The sequence below is a fragment of the Oncorhynchus clarkii genome, chromosome 20, assembly GCF_045791955.1.
Source record: "Oncorhynchus clarkii lewisi isolate Uvic-CL-2024 chromosome 20, UVic_Ocla_1.0, whole genome shotgun sequence".
NCBI classification, from domain to species: Eukaryota; Metazoa; Chordata; class Actinopteri; order Salmoniformes; family Salmonidae; genus Oncorhynchus; species Oncorhynchus clarkii.
In genome coordinates, this window is record NC_092166.1 from 46,188,572 (window position 1) to 46,205,893 (window position 17,322).

At 41.6% G+C, this 17,322-nt stretch overlaps 1 protein-coding gene across 1 annotated transcript; it reads left to right on the top strand.

Moving 5' to 3' along the window:
* The first annotated feature begins 7,375 nt into the window (after nucleotides 1-7,375).
* Nucleotides 7,376-17,158, top strand: LOC139376426 (3-phosphoinositide-dependent protein kinase 1-like). The gene is made up of 14 exons (XM_071119015.1): nucleotides 7,376-7,550; nucleotides 9,800-10,078; nucleotides 11,792-11,834; nucleotides 11,986-12,123; nucleotides 12,273-12,417; nucleotides 12,607-12,704; nucleotides 12,863-12,938; nucleotides 13,052-13,120; nucleotides 13,294-13,390; nucleotides 13,554-13,727; nucleotides 13,910-14,133; nucleotides 14,305-14,362; nucleotides 14,638-14,790; nucleotides 14,950-17,158. Exons 1-14 carry the CDS (start codon nucleotides 7,527-7,529, stop codon nucleotides 15,061-15,063), a joined length of 1,692 nt encoding a protein of 563 aa, XP_070975116.1. The 5' UTR covers nucleotides 7,376-7,526; the 3' UTR covers nucleotides 15,064-17,158.
* Nucleotides 17,159-17,322: the final 164 nt, after the last annotated feature.

A 17,322-nucleotide genomic window follows, 5' to 3' on the forward strand; every position in this document is an offset into this window, starting at 1 on the left:
ATCTGCAGTGCATTTCAATAAAAAAAATTAACCGTTTCATAATTACAGTACAACTGCATTTTTGGAGATGTGAATTAAATATTTGAATTGTAATTGTGATGTTTCAGCGGAGCGGTGAGTGTGTAATTGTGCACTACTTACGCATTCAGGCGGTCTGCAATACTTTGCCACGCTTTTTCTCTTTGCTTTATCACTGTGGCGGTGTTGCCTTTCTTCTTAATTATATCTTTTACCTCCTCGTATGCCTCCATGAGGATTTGTGCTTCCGACGGGGAAAAGTACGCGGCTCTAGTTGCCATGGTAAATCAGTTAATCTGTGATCTGTGGCGGGGTCTATTTGAGTGAGCCGTGAGCGCGCACCTATCCAGGATTGGTTTCACCTGGCTTAATGAATCCGTGTCTGCTCATCCTGGCTTGGTCTTTGTGCAACCAATTAAGCCTGGACGCACATGTTTTGGCTTCATTGAGCTCAGCTGAGTCATTTATCCCGGATGTCTTAATTCTACTTTTGTGCAACAGGCCCCCGGCCATGAAGAATCACAAACAAAACAGACTTCTGCCCCATTGAAGCATGCACATTGTTTTGTGATGTTGTCAGCTATTAGTAAATAGGGTGGCACAGCGGTGTAAGACACTGCATATCAGTGCAAGAGGCGTCACTACAGTCCCTGGTTCGAATACAGGCTGTATCACATCCAGCCGTGATTAGGAGTCCCATAGGGCGGCACACAATTGTCTTCCGAGTTTTGCTGGGGTAGGTCGTAATTTGAAATAAGAATTTGTTATTTTTAACTGACTTGCCTAGTTAAAAAGGAGAAATAAAAAACACACTCACTTAATAGGGCTGACAGACCTCTGACCTGACTTCCTGGTGAGGCCTGATCACCCTTACTAATTAAGAAGTTTATGCTTGTGTGATTCGGACCATGAGAAGGACAGAAAGAGAGAGCTGTCTCTAGTCTATTTTTCCATTACCTGACAGGATACAATTATTTCCTTATGGGGTTATCAATAGATAATTCGATTTGATTTATTCTAATTTGTTTATTTTTGATTTAACAGGCAGTTTTTTTTTAGGATGCATGAATCACGATGTGAGTCATGTGTCCAAAGGGGAATTACTGTTCCCCTGGGGCCCTTTGGTAAATATGCAAACTCCCTGAACTGTAACGCCACAGTGAGATCGCCAAGATGATAGGGGAGTATAAGCTAATTGGGGTGGGGAAATTGTTTCAAATGTGTGTTGTTATTCTAAACTAAACTGTTGTTCTGGTCAGTGCTCTCTCGAGGTTATGGCGAAGGTGGTATCTAGATGCATGGAAGATAATTTGGCCGATGAACAGTGTGAACCTCAACACCCCCTTTAACCGTCTGAAAATGACATTCAGTATGGTCCTTTACCACTTCTACCGTGAGACCTGAGTCCAAGCCAGTAATCTGTACACTGCATCCAGAAGCTATCAACTTCCTTTTCTCTCATGCTTTTTCTCTCAGGAGTGCGACATGGGTGCATGTGGAGTGAGCACAGTCCAAACTTCTCTCATGCTGCTGGTGTACTGGTAGGAAAATGGATAAAGACATAATGGACTGAGACATTATCAAGGGCCATACACTTTGAACATGTGCCATTAAAAGGACGAACTGAAACACCATCTGAAGAAGAACACGAAGAAACGCCAGGAAAGGAAGAATGAGTGCCGCGAACGGGGGGTGGTCAACCATGCCCGTAATTGATTTAGGCTTGTCAAAAATAGTTTATTTTGGGGGTATCAAGCTGATTGTGGAGGTCTGCACTGCAAAGTGTATAGGAATTTAGATTGAGAATGCATTGAGATAACAATCTGTCATTACCACAAGTGATGAGAAAAGGGAGGGTCTTAAATTGATAGAACCAACGTGAAGCACTAAGGAATGTCATTCTAAATTTTGGATGGATAATACACAGTTGAAGTCAGAAGTTTACATACACTTAGGTTGGAGTCATTAAAACTTGTTTTTCAACCAATCCACAAATTTCTTGTTAACAAACTATAGTTTTGGCAAGTCGGTTAGGAGATCAACTTTGTGCATGACACAAGTAATTTTTCCAATTTTCCAACAATTATTTTACTTATAATTCACTGTATCGCAATTCCAGTTGGTCAGAAGTTTACATACACTAAGTTGACTGTGCCTTTAAACAGCTTGGAAAATTCCAGAAAATTATGTCATGGCTTAAGAATCTTCTGATAGGCTAATTGACATAATTTGAGTCAATTGGAGGTGTACCTGTGGATGTATTTCAAGGCCTACCTTCAAACTCAGTGCCTCTTTGCTTGACATCATGGGAAAATCAAAAGAAATCAGCCAAGACCTCAGAAAACTATTGTAGACCTCCAGAAGTCTGGTTCATCCTTGGGAGCAATTTCCAAACACCTGAAGGTACCACGCTCATCTGTACAAACAATAGTACGCGAGTATAAACACCATGGGACCACACAGCCGTCATACCGCTCTGGAGATGAACGTACTTTGGTGTGAAAAGTGTAAATCAATCCCAGAACAACAGCAAAGGACCTTGTGAAGATGCTGGAGGAAACTGGTACAAAAGTATCTCTATCCACAGGAAAACGAGTCCTATATCGACATAACCTGAAAGGCCGCTCAGCAAGGAAGAAGCCACTGCTCCAAAACCGCCATAAAAAAGCCTGACTACGGTTTGCAACTGCACATTGGGACAAAGATTGTACTTTTTGGAGAAATGTCCTCTGGTCTGATGAAACAAAAATAGAACTGTTTGGCCATAATGACCATTGTTATGTTTGGAGGAAAAAGGGGGAGGCTTGCAAGCCAAAGAACACCATACCAACCATGAAGCGCTGGGGTGGCAGCATCATTTTGTGGGGGTGCTTTGCTGAAGGAGGGACTAGTGCAGTTCACAAAATAGATAGCATCATGAGTTAGGAAAATTCTGTGGATATATTGAAGCAACATCTCAAGACATCAGCTTGGTTGGTTGCAAATGGGTCTTCCAAATGGACAATAACCCCAAGCATACTTCCAAAGTTGTGGCAAAATGGCTTAAGGACAACAAAGTCAAGGTATTGGAGTGGCCATCACAAAGCCTCAATCCCATAGTAAATTTGTGGGCAGAACTGAAAAAGCATGTGAAAGCAAGGAGGCCTACAAACCTGACTCAGTTACACCAGCTCTGTCAGGAGGAATGGGCCAAAATTCACCCAACTTACTGTGGGAAGCTTGTGGAAGGCTACCCAAAACCTTTGACCCAAATTAAACAATTTAAAGGCAATGCTACCAAACACTAATTGAGTGTATGTAAACTTCTGACCCACTGGGAATGTGATGAAAGAAATAAAAGCTGAAAGAAATAATTCTCTCTACTATTATTCTGACATTTCACATTCATAAAATAAAGTGGTGATCCTAACTGACCTAAGACTGGGAATTTTCACTCAAATTAAATGTCAGTAATTGTGAGAAACTGAGTTTAAATGTATTTGGCTAACAAGGAACCCAAACTGGCTGTGCGCGTGCGCCATCGTGCATACATTTATTTTGTCCCCCCACACCAAACGCGATCATGACACGCAGGTTAAAATATCAAAACAAACTCTGAACCAATTACATTAATTTGGGGATAGGTCGAAAAGTATTAAATGTTTATGGCAATTTAGCAAGCTAGCTTGCACTTGCTAGCTAATTTGTCCTATTTAGCTAGCTTGCTGTTGCTAGCTAATTTGTCCTGAGATATAAACATTGACTTGTTATTTTATCTGAAATGCACAAGGTCCTCTACTCCGACAATTAATCCACACATAAAACGGTCAACCGAATCGTTTCAAGTCATCTCTCCTCCTACTGGGCTTTTTCTTCTCTTAACTTTACATTGCGATTGGCAACTTTCATAAATTAGGTGCATTACCGCCACCGACCTCGTTCGTCTTTCAGTCACCCACGTGTGTATAACCAATGAGGAGATGGCACGTGGGTACCTGCTTCTATAAACCAATGAAGAGATGGACTTGCAGCGCGATCTGCGTCAGAAATAGAATTGACTTCTATTTTAGCCCTTGGCAACGCAGATGCTCGTTGGTGCGCGCAAGCAGCGTGGGTGCAATAATTGAATGATATAGATTTCCAAATTTATTTTGCAACGCTAGCGGTGACGTCATCCTGTAAGGTGTATTTATCAATAATTATAATTTGGAGGCCTTTTGGTAAGCCGTTATTGTAAATAAGAATTTGTTCTTAACTGACTTGCCTCATTAAATAAAAAATGAATGACAGGCATCAAGAGCAAAAAGAAGAGATTTAGCATGAAAATTGTGTGTGGATGGTAGAAAATATATTTGAACATGCGATGTACTTTGACCTACTTATTAAAGGGATAGTTTTAGATTGCACGCTAGCTACTCCTGTAGACTTCCAGTCATAACGCTAGTTAGCAATGGCTCCAGAAGCTCCCTTCAAACCGTACACAGAAATGGTATCCATGAGTTCATCTGACTCTGAGTAAGTTGCAGAAAATACTTCATTGCTAAAATGTCATCCCTTTTAAGGTAAACATTTGAAAGAGAAGATCATGACATGGAGTATGTACAGTGTGAATAGTATACAGTATTGGCCTATTATTCTTGAAACAAAGTTTTTTTGTATCCTGCAGATACTCAATGATAATGAATGTACACTGAGTGTAGAAAACACTAAGGACACCTGTTCTTTCCATGACAGACTGACCACATGATTCCAGGTGAAAGCTATGATCCCTTATTGATGTTACTTGTTAAATCCACTTAAACCAGTGCAGATGAAAGGAAGGAGACCGCCTTGAGACCATTGCATCATGGATTGTGTATGTGTGTGTGACATCCTGAGGGCGATGGGCAAGAAAAAAGATTTAAGTGCCTTTGAACAAGGTATGACAGTAGGTGTCAGAAGCACCGGTTTGTCAAGAACTGCAACACTGCTGGGTTTTTCCACACTCAACAGTTTCCCGTGTGTATCAAGAATGGTCCACCACCCAAAGGGCATCCAGCCAACTTAACACAACTGTAGAAAACATTGGAGTCAACATGGGTTAGAATCCCTGTGGAACACTTTCGACACCTTGTAGACTCCCAAGACACGATGACTTGAGGCTGTTCTGAGGTCAAAAGGTTGGGTGCAATTCAATATTAGGAAGGTGGTCCTAATGTTTGGTATACTGTTGCCTGCCGACATGGAACTGCAATTAAGACGCAATCATGGCACAGGACAAAATAAAAGTTATGCAATGCAAAGGCACTTTGAAACAGGGTTTGTACGACATTGATGACCTTTCCTAAAACGACCGTCACGGTCTACATTTTTATAAAGTTCTGTTGAGACCCAAAGAAGGGTGGATACACGAAGTAGACCCTCTCCTTCTTCTGAGGTTTAACGGCAGTTGGCATCCAATTTGCTGCATTACCGCCAACTACTAGACTGGAGTACAACTCCCTCACACTTTGCTTGAAAAAATGTACTAAATAAATACCCTACCATCTAATTCAATGTATTTATTCCTACCTCATGCCATCATCCTGAAGGGATGGGACATCACCACTTGACACACCCTGTAACTCTTCTGATGTCAAGTCTCTCACACCCAAATACCTCCCTGCAGCTACCACCACAATCTCAATTTTCTGCAACTTCCGTTCCATCCCTGCAGTGCAGCTGATAACCGTTGCTATAAATGCAAAAAATCCAATCTTACTGAAACTTACATCACTTTTTGGCCTATCCCTCTATACTGGTATAGCGCAACTACTCTCACCACTCATCCCCCTTAACCCATCTTCCCCTACTTTCTTCACTGCCTCAGCATATGACAACTTCTGCACTACTCTAACCCTGGAAACCTCAACCTGCCTCTCTCACAAGGGACATTTCTGATCCCCAGCCCCATGGGCACCCCTACAATTAACACATTCCGCTACTTTCCCCAATACTACACATTTCTTTGTCTCATGCCCTTCTGCACACTTCTCACACCTTGGACCCTCCCTCCTACACACTGCTGCCACATGCCCGTAAGCTTGACACCTGTAAAATCATAATGTATTCGGCACATATGCTCTTACAGGATAACTTATATATCCTAACTTCACTTTGTCGGGCAAAGACTCAACTTCAAAACTCAAAAGAACAGACAATGACTCTTCTGTTTCTCCACTCTCGCCACCCTGTCTGCGTGATGCGACGAGCATCACATACACCGGGAATCTTTCCCCTCAGCTGGTCAACTTTTATATTTGCTGCTACCCCAGTTTTCACTCCTTTCATTGGTGCCTTTTTCTTGAGAGTGAAACAATACACTTTTCTTACCCCATTTGTTTTACTCCAAGTGCATTCTCCCTCTGACCAACAGAAACACAAACAATTATCACTAGACCCCTTCTGGTTACCTTCACCGAATCCACATTACCCAACTCTATTTTCACCCACCTTGAAACCACAAATGGATCAGACAAAGGCAAGAGTCCACTTTTTCTATTAACTTCACTCCTACTGTCACAGACTCATCTTTATCCTGATCCTCTGTGCATACCCCGATCTCCGATACTTTCCCCTCTGTCACCATTTCTCCTCCTGTCTTCATCTCCCTCTGCTTACACTTTCTACCATTCTTCTTTAACAAACCATCTCTTTCCCCCCACTATTTTTATCAGACTCAAGCTCACCCTCGTCTTCCCTTTCTCGCTTAGACCTCCTCTCCCTCTCTTTTCCCTCCATTCATCCTCCGTTTTCCAAGTATACATGTTCTTATGATAATACTGTGCTACTCCTGACAACCATCTTGTTCTTGCTTTCTCTAGGGACTCCGCTGAGGTGTCCTCGCTCTCCGTCCAACCCAATTTCTACCTCTGTCCCGTTAGCGGTTTTGAGGACAACCGACCTCTCCGATCCTCTCCCTTCTTTGCGGGATTAGTTATACACATCTTGAGGAACGTCACATACTTTTCAAACTCAGGCGAAACATCGCGATATTTACAGTAACGCGTCGGAAAGCAGACTCAACAGACCAGACTCGGGTTTTGCAATGCAAAGGGAGAAGTGAAAAGTCGTTCTCAAATTCTAAAGGCAAAACCTAGATTAGAGAAAATCTCTTAAACAGTTGAACCTGTCATCACTACAACCTCGTGAAAGTAACAAACTGACACGTTTTAATTATTCACGAAAAATACACATACAAATACATATTTATATCCAAGGAGCACCTTTCGGACGGCCTGCAGATGCGCAGTTAGGCGCGACACGACCGTTAGCCCCGGTGACGTTTTATTGCGCATGAGCTATGCTAGCTAACGTCGCAATGACATCGCCTACACGTTTGATGAGGGATTTCTATTGGAGAAGCAGTTTCTGCATATCTTCATACTGGACTGTCTTTGGTAACATTGTTGTGGAACGACGTCACAGTTGGAAAATGAAGGCGCAGAGGCAGCCATTATTGGAGGTTCAGTAATTATTTTATTCCAAATAAATAATCGAGGGAAACTTCCATGGCAAGGGCCACAAGTCAAATTGTGAGTATTGCAACGTTCATCCACATGTCAATGTGAAGCCGTTGCCCAATATGTATTGTATGGCGGCAGGTTAGACAACATTTTAGATGTGTTTCTGTTGGGCCCTCATTTCCAAACAGCGGTAAGAGGACCTCTGACTAACGCATTAGCTACCTAGCTTAACGTTAGCAACGCGCAAAGTCTGTCGATTAAGTTATCTAGCAACCAGGTTCGCTAACGTGAGTTGAAATTCCTGGTAATTAATTAACGTATAACTAGCTAATGTAACGTCAACTGGCTAGCCAGCAAGCCAACTTGGCGGTTACTCCTAACGTAGTTAAAGTTTCTAGCTAGCGTCGACGTTACGTTAACTAGCTAATAATATTCGTCGCTACCCTGTGATAATGGATTGCGAACAAATTAATGTATTCATTAACGTTATTTACATTATACACTACCTAGGTATTTGGCTAGTAACTTCATATATAGGTAGCTACTGTTAGTACTTGTCTATTGTACTAAATTACTACTATTAGGAGTTAGCTGTGTCAACTTACAATCATCATTAGCTACTTTAGCAAGCTAACTTGTTTAATAATACAGTACCTGACGCTTCAGCAATATAATTAGCCGAGGATGCTAAACAAGACCACGTTAGTTGCTAGCAGACTGCTGATACTTTCCCGTGAAGTTGCATCCCCAGCTAGCTTACATGTCCTAATCAACATGATGTAACGTAAGCAAGCTAACGTTAGCTAGTTTACCGATAACAATTACTCGTGGATGACTACCTTTGGCTAACTCGAGATTTCACCTGACCTTGTTTGACAAACAATCCCGTTTCCCAAACTGGCTAGCTACAGACCTACGCTAGGTAGCTAGCTACCTAGCTTCTAATTTCCCAGGCCTATGACGGTAGCCAGCTAACGTTAGTTAACTAACTCAGTTTAATATTTTGGCAGTGGATTCAGAATTGAAAGCTTTTCCTTTGGCTGGTGGTTGGTGTTTTATATCGTACTTATGTGTTTTAATGTAATTTTTAAGAGGGACTGGCTTGCTAACAATTCGTGACGCTTGCTGCTCACTAAAAGAAACCACCTATTTTTGCGTTGGCGTCCTTACTCACATTCACAAGCTTTTAGCATTAGTTAGTTAACGATGTCGTTACTTGCTAGCGAAAATGCACCACATATTTTATTTTTGTTTACCAGTCAATCAACTTTGTTAATATTGTCTGTAGCTTATTTTAAAAAAAATGCATCGTCAAACTTGAGTATTTGGTGTCTGATTGGAGGATTTAAATTGGATTTTTCATCCAGGGAAAGGTTTGGGTTCTGCATTTTTTTAAAAATCTACTTAACGTTTTTTTTGTCCACAAGATTCATCTCCACACTGAGTTGTTAAATTGCTCAATAGTGAACATAGGGTATGAATTCACTTACTGGTCATGATTGAACTTAAATAGCTAGTTTCAAGGCTGAATGTCCACATCTTTAAATTAATACGTTGACGTTTTGCCTCATCCTCAACTAAGCATATATTGTCTGGAGTGGAACATGCCATAGGTTGTACATAGAATATAATATTCAGTCAGCTTAAAGATATGCCCAAGCCCCCCACAACTATTCTTTCACCTTAACTTCCCATCTGAATTCTCCAAACGTGCTGCTCTTACTTGGGCTGGGAGCCCTGCCAGTTATTGGCAAGAGAGAGGCAGTGATTTGTTTTCAAACACCTACCAGACATAAAATTGGAAACAACATGAAGGATGACTCAAAGGTGCTATGGGAATTGTATCCCCTGGCAGTGGGGATTAAAGTAGTTTAGACTCCATGCGAGAGAACATGTCTTTATTATATTCCCTCATGCACATGTTGACGGTTTGGTAGGGGGGAAAGGGGATACCTAGTCAGTTACACAACTGAATGCATTCAAACAAAATGTGTTCTGCATTTCCTGCACATGTGTAGCTTGAGTTAGCCTTCCTCCTCATGGGGCCCTCAGTCCCTCCAGAGAGCAGAGCTTGAACTTTTTGTTCACACCTACATTCTTAAAGGACTGTCTGTGACTGAACATGGCATAGCCTAGATGTTTCCTCAATGTTTTTTCAAAGTACCCAGAGTTTAGGGACAGGGTAATGCCAGAATGACAACCTAAGGTTAAATGAAGACAAGACAAGTCTAGACAATTGTGCCCAGTACGTTCCTCAACATGTTCACCTTCATCTTTTAGTAGTAATGTCACCTAATGCCCCCACCTCTCCCATACAGTATGATGTTGTGCCCATTCAATCCAGCGTGGTCATCTGTTCCTGTCCACATCCATCAATGGTAAGAAATCAGCCTGACTCCTGCTCGCCACTTGCCATCCCAGGCGCAAGTAGCAGCCACTGTACCAGCATGGAGGGCCCAACTTCAGAGTCCCGGGCCCCGGGAAAACCTGCCAGCCTGGGCGCCGAGCTCCGGGCACAGCAGGCCCCTCAGCCGCGCAAGAAGAGGCCAGAGGACTTCAAATTCGGGAAGATACTGGGAGAGGGCTCCTTCTCAACCGTAAGCAGACCAGCATTCCATTTCAGTTATGAATTAGCACTAGATAGGTGTTGTTACATGTAAGCATTCTTGTGGTCATATACTCCAGTGACTCATCTTCAATTCTTGCTAGTTGATCAGGAATGACTGAGTAGTTTCAATTAAATTTAAGTTAACCTGGCACGTCATTTACTCTGGGAATAAAGTGGTCTACTGAGTGAGTTGTAGAAATATATTTTCTAATAACAATGTACAGTGCATTTGAAAGTATTCAGCCCCCTTGACTTTTTCCACATTTTGTTACAGCCTAATTCTATAATTGACTTAAAATATCATCAATCTACACACAATAGAAATTTTTGAATTTTTGCAAATGTATAATTTAATAAAAATGCTTTATTTACATACCTATTCGCACCTTTTGCTATGAGACATGAAACTGAGCTCCGGTACATCCTGTTTCAATTGATCATCCTTCAGATGTTTCTTCAACTTGATTGGAGTCCACCTGCGGTAAATTCAATTGATTGTATATGATTTGGGAAGGCACACACCTTTCTATATAAGGTCCCACAGTTGAACGTGCATGTCAGAGCAAAAACCAAGCCATGAGCTTGAAGGAATTGTCCGGAGAGCGCCGATACAGGATTGTGATGAGGCACAGATCTGGGGAAGGGTACAAAAACATTTATGCAACATTGAAGGTCCCCAAGAACACAGTGGCCTCCATAATTCTTAAGTTGAAGAAGTTTGGAACCACCAAGACTCTTCCTAGAGCTGGCCGCCCAGCCAAACTGAGCAATCGGGGGAGAAGGGCCTTGGTCAGGGAGGGGACCAAGAACCCAATGGTCAATCTGACAAAGCTCTAGAGTTCCTATGTGGAGATGGTTGTCCTTCTGGAAGGTACTCCCATCTCTGCAGCACTCCACCTTTCAGGCCTTTATGTTAGTGGCCAGACGGAAGCCACTCCTCAGTAAAAGGCGCATGACAGCCCGCTTGGAGTTTGCCAAAAGGACTCTGACCATGAGAAACAAGATTCTCTGGCCCAATGAAACCAAGCATCACATCTGGAGGAAACCTGCCACAATCCTGCTGTGGGGATGTTTTTCAGTGGAAGGACTGGGAGACTAGCCAGGATCAAGGGAAAGATAAACGGCGCAAAGTACAGAGAGATCCTTGTTGAAAACCTGCTCCGGACCTCAGACTGAAGTGAAGGTTCATCTTCCAACAGGACAATGACCCTAAGCAAACAGCCAAAACAATGCAGCAGTGGCTTTGGGACAAGTCTCGATGTCCTTGACTGGCCAGCCAGAGCCCGGACTTGAACCCGATCGAACATCTCTGGAGAGACCTGAAAATAGCTGTGCAGCGACGCTCCCCATCCAACCTGACAGCGCTTGAGAAGAATGGAAGAAACTCCCCAAATACAGTTGTGCCAAGCTTGTAGCGTCATACCTAAGAAGACTCGGCTGTAATCGCTGCCTAAGGTGCTTCAACAAAGTACTGAGTAAACAGTCTGAATACTTATGTAAATGTCATATTTCTGTTTGTTTTTTTGTTATACATTTGCAAAGACTTCTAAACTTGTTGTTGCTTTGTCTCTATGGGTTATTGTGTATAGATTGGGGGGCATTTGAATACATTTTACAGTAAGGCTGTAACATAACAAAATGTAGGAAAATTCAAGGTCTGGATACTTTCTGAATGAAGTCTATTAAAAAAAATGTTTTATAGGTTGTCCTTGCAAGAGAACGTGCAACGGCAAAAGAATATGCAAGTAAGTTGTAATTTCGGCATTAAAAGAACTTGGCTTCCATGTGTCATACTTGTTTTTACTAATTGTCATAAGTGTGAAGTTGCTGTTGATCCATTCTTTGTGTTTTGTGCGGTATTTACCCTCAACTTTACTTGTAATTTTTATTTTCCAGTAAAAATTTTGGAGAAGCGGTATATTATGAAGGAGAACAAGGCGCAGTACGTGAAAAGAGAACGGGATGTGATGTCGAACCTAGATCATCCGTTCTTCGTCAAACTGTACTTTACATTTCAAGATGATGAAAAGTTGTGTATCCTTTAACAACAGACCATGATGACTTGGAGCCTGACTGCATCACCAACTTGTTTAGCAACGTATCTTGTCTTGGTTGTATGGTGAACATGTTTTCTTGTTTATTAATTCCTTTAAGATGAGTAGTTTTCCTTAACTTGCTATTAGATTTTGGCCTTAGCTATGCTAAGAATGGAGAGCTTTTGAAATATATTCGCAAAATCGGTTCTTTTGATGAGACCTGCACTAGATTCTACTCGGCTGAAATTGTTTGTGCACTACAATATTTGCACGAGAAGGGGATAATTCACAGGTAAGTAATGTCAGAACCGGTATATCTGTAATATGTTACACGTTATCATAGTTGAATTTATATCCTGGTTATCAATTTTTATAAATGTAAATTTGTATAAATAAAGTGACTTAAACTTGCTGCCACTTTTTACACAAATTATCCCTTTTTGAAAATGTAGGTTGACTACGTTCCTTTTTTGTGTTTCAGAGACCTTAAACCTGAGAATATTTTACTGAGCGAAGACATGCACATCCAAATAACAGACTTTGGAACAGCAAAGCAGTTATCTTCAGATGGCAAACAAGGTACATGTATAGACTTTTATCAACATGAAGCATTCATTGCGATTTATTTCTACCTAAACATTCCACAATTCTATGATGTTCTTACTTTTAATACACACATTTGATCAGTCTCAAGTTGAGTGTGTTGTCATGTTAATACCCTTCTTGTTGTTTTGCAGCAAGAGCAAACTCCTTTGTAGGAACTGCGCAGTACGTGTCTCCAGAGCTGCTGACAGAGAAATCGGCCTGCAAGAGGTAACTGGGACTCTACAATTGAGAACCTTTGAGTGTTGTGCCCATGCACTTAGTGAATGTCTGTCGTTATCTGATAGGATATTATATTGATATCAACTGGTTGTGTGTTTCAGCTCTGACCTCTGGGCATTGGGATGCATAATTTATCAGCTAGTGGCTGGGCTACCACCCTTCAGAGCTGGGTAAGTAGAGCACGATGGCTGCTCTTGGCCTCTTTCACCTTTTTGTTTTAGCTTCTGTGATAGGCTCATCTGGATATTATGTTTTATGGGGTAGCTCTTACCTCCACTTCACTCACTGTCCTTTCTCTGGATTCCTTCCCCCCCTCATGACTTCTGTGCTTACTTTGGACCAGAAACGAGTACCTAATATTCCAGAAGATAATCAAGCTGGAGTATGAATTCCCTGAGAAGTTCTTTCCCAAAGCTAAGGATCTCGTTGAACAGCTTTTGGTAGGTCATGTTTTCATCAATAAACTCAGTGTAATTCTGTAATATCAGCACTGCAGACGAGGATACATATTATGGTGTATCTCTCAATCATCCACACACTGGTTTAGTTAGTTGTAGTAAGAGTTGAGGGCTTTGGGTCAGTGAACGTGATTCTGTTTCTCAGTCGCTGGACCCCTCCAAGAGAATTGGTTGCGAGGATATGGGAGGGTACGAACCCCTGAGGGGACACCCGTTCTTCGAGACCATCTCTTGGGGAGACCTCCATGTGCAGACGCCCCCCAAGCTCACTCCATACCTGCCAGCCATGTCCGAGGATGACGAGGACTGCTATGGAAACGTGAGACACTTCCACACATACATTGAACATGGCAAAATTAAACGGGCCTCCATGTCATTGTGGTTTGTGATGATTTTTCAAGAATGCTGTTCATCAAGGGATCCATATCTTTGTGCCATGCAAAAGCCCATGCTTTGAACCAACTTTACTACCTTCTGCCCACATCTCCTGTCTTTCCCCAGTACGATGACCTTCTGAGCCAGTTTAGCAGCATGCAGGTGGCCCAGTCCAGCTCGTCCCACTCGCTCTCCACGCCCGAGACCATTCCCCCAGCGCCACAGAGGTCCAGCAGCAACATCGAGCAGTACATCCATGACCTGGACAACAACTCGTTTGAGCTGGACCTGCTGTTCTCTGAGGAGGAGAAGCAGCTGCTGCTGGAAAAACAGACAAGTAGGAACCCCTGGTAAGCCCCACTCTGAAACACTCTCCTATTCACATTTGTTTCATTTGCATTGACAATGAGAATTTGATGTTGAATTGGTATTTTGAGCGTTTTGTAAAGACTTTGTTTACATCACTTTGCTTTTATTTGCTTGGAAGTACTTGCTCGTAACCCTTACACTGACTTACACAGGCACCAGTTTGTTGAGAATAATTTGATCCTGAAAATGGGCCCAGTGGATAAACGGAAGGTGAGTGGAAGCCAAACCAGTGGTATTGAATATTTTACACCACATTTTAGTCTTTAACTCAAAGTAAATAAGTTCATAAAAGTAGTCTTTTTCGACTTACCTAATTCTTAGTTGTTGACAATGAGGAGCAATGTTTGTATATAGTTTCACTTGTTAGAGTTGAAGAAAGCTGATCCTAGGTCAGCAGCTAATTCCACTTCTGGTGTGGAACATTACGCCTGGCACTAGCTCCCTCTGGTGCTCATCTCATGCCACGTCTCATGACTCCATTGCAGGGTCTGTTTGCTCGGCGGAGGCAGCTGCTCCTTACTGAAGGGCCACACCTGTACTACGTGGACCCTGTCAACAAGGTCCTGAAGGGGGAGATCCCCTGGTCCCCCGAGCTGCGCCCAGAGGCCAAGAACTTCAAGACCTTCTTTGTCCACACGGTAATTGTGAACTGCAATTAACGCTTTTTGATGACACTAATGGCTGAATCATATTTCAAACTAACATTATTACATAACCTCAGGTTTCTTGTCAAACAATATTGACTTTGTCTCAGCTTTGGATGTTTTTATTTCATCTTTGTTGTGATTTGTTTACAGCCCAATCGAACATACTATCTGATGGATCCCAGTGGAAACGCTGACAAGTGGTGTAAGAAGATCCAGGAAGTGTGGAGAAAGATCTACCACAAGCACCAGAATCCTGGCCTATAGGAGAGCAGTTACTCCTGCGGCCACTCCTTCCTCCAAGCTCTGAGGCCAATCGCAGAGTAACATCCTCTTTAGGGCCCTTCATCACCGCAATGTAAACAAACTCTTTTAGAGACGCTGGCATCTAGACCTTGTTTATTTTCCTTTTCTGAAATGAGCAGAACCAATAGGAAAAAAAGACCATGGGATTCAGGGTTGCTTTGCTTGTTCTTTGTGCTCTGTGTGGCTTTTAATGATTTTTTTTTCATGTGAATGATTACTGCTTCCATGCACATCGGCATTTTATACATTCTGCAGGGGTAAGAGAGAGGATAGGCTTTGTAGAATTTCACTGGTGTAGGTACCATTAAGACCATCTCAGTGCAAGGGCTGGTTTCCTTCTTCAACCATAACAAAACACAATCCAGCATTGCTCGTACACTAGAGTTTATCCCAATACAGTATGATACTCAATCCAGATCCTAATCCAACATTGTATCCCTCTGTAATTTTACCTGAACTCGACACACGTACTATAGACTAGTGCCTGGTTCAGTATCACACTGCAACTAGGCGCTTACCCAATAAAGTATATTTTTGTCAGACCCCCATTGTCCACATAGTGTATATATGAATTGGTTCTCAACGCTCTTGGTACTTACTGTTTGTAGTCCGGTTTGGGTCTGTATGTTAATGTTTCAGGGCAGAGCGCTGGTCCCCAAAGTGAGGCATAGATATGAATAGCACTCAATTGCTTCAGCATGGTTCTCCATACACTGAGACTGTGAGGACAGTCCCTAATAGTAAACCATTACATTGCAAATAGGGGGGGTGAACATGCCACTAGCGTGTACTCTTATCATAAGACTCGCTTAGCTTTCCTGCACGGACATTTTTTAGCATAGCATTGTCTGCTTCTCTCCCAGGGCACTGGAGATATAGTTTTATTAAAGCTAAGGTGGGTATTTTGATTGCATTGGCAACCATAGATAATAATATTAAATTATTTGGCTGTTCTTTACCATTCACTGGCTATTTCTTTGTGGTTTGAATAATGTTTGTTTTATTTGGTTGGATTGATGGTTAATCTTCAGTGTGTCCTGTTTTAAAACAACAGAATGCTGACCACCCCATTATAAACATCTTTGGCGATAATGAAAGCTTCAAGAGTTACATCCACAATACTATCATTTCTTGGAAGCAATCAGTACAGCTGTAGTCCCAGGGAAAGTTGTCAGCTTTGCCTCGTTGGGTTATCGAGGTTCATTAGGAATGTCCCTGTCATTTTTTACAACCTGACACCTGGCCCAATATGTATCGATCTATTTGACTTTTGCTCTTTTTATTTTTTTATTTTAAGAGATGTATAATAGTAATACTTTAAATTCTGACATTACCTTAAGGTCCTCTCGAGAGATATTCCTCCAGCTCTTAGTCTGTGTGTGTGACTGGAGCAGGTGAATAATAGCCTCTGGCTTGGCTGAACTTGCTTGAACATCAACTAAAGGGTATCTGATCCAAATAAGATGAAATTGCTGTATCTGTCTCTAAAGTAAGGAAACACTATAGAAGTGTTTGCTTCTCTTGTTAGATTTTTTTTTAAATCAAGTTGGGCGGCAAGTCGGTTACATTGTGTATGTAATACTCTACCTGGTTTGTAACCGACTAGAACTGTGATGTACAGACAATGTATTATTGAAATCTGAAGCAAGTAATGCAATGATATTAGGATACAGTTTTTGTATTTTTATTCTTGTATAAGGTTATTTGATGGCTATTGTTTAGCCTCTAGTTCATTCTGTGTTATTTAAATTCTAATATATGAATCATATTTGGATTGAAGTCATGTTCAGGGGCCATGTTGTGTATGTATTGAGATGTAAAGCCTTTGAATGTGAATAATTATTGTAAACTATAATATTTTACAGCTTTTTTCTTACTATATCATATACATTTTCTATTTGCTCAGTGATTTAATCATATTTCTGATAATTTAATGATTCTGTTCATTCTCTCTGATTGTTTGTGCGCTAGGTCAGTAGTTGTTGAATGATGAATTTTCCACATAATGCTTGGTAGTCCAGTAATTAAAGCATGTAGGGATTTAGGCATACAATAATACCATGCCTCATGTCTTCTGTTACAACCTGACATAATACTTGACTGCTGAAACATTACAAATGTATATTTCCATCAGTTTTCTGCATAGTGTTACATTTATACAATATAAGAGGCTTGTAAGAAAGCGTACATTGCCATTCCAACAGGGCTAGCTGGTCAATC

What these genes read in the sequence shown, in the direction of transcription:
- LOC139376426 (XM_071119015.1), top strand. Translation starts at nt 7,527, where the DNA reads ATGGCAAGGGCCACAAGTCAAATT. An exon ending in ACGAGGACTGCTATGGAAAC is followed by an intron (nt 13,728 to 13,909) that starts GTGAGACACTTC and finishes GTCTTTCCCCAG; the next exon opens with TACGATGACCTTCTGAGCCA. An exon ending in AGACCTTCTTTGTCCACACG is followed by an intron (nt 14,791 to 14,949) that starts GTAATTGTGAAC and finishes ATTTGTTTACAG; the next exon opens with CCCAATCGAACATACTATCT.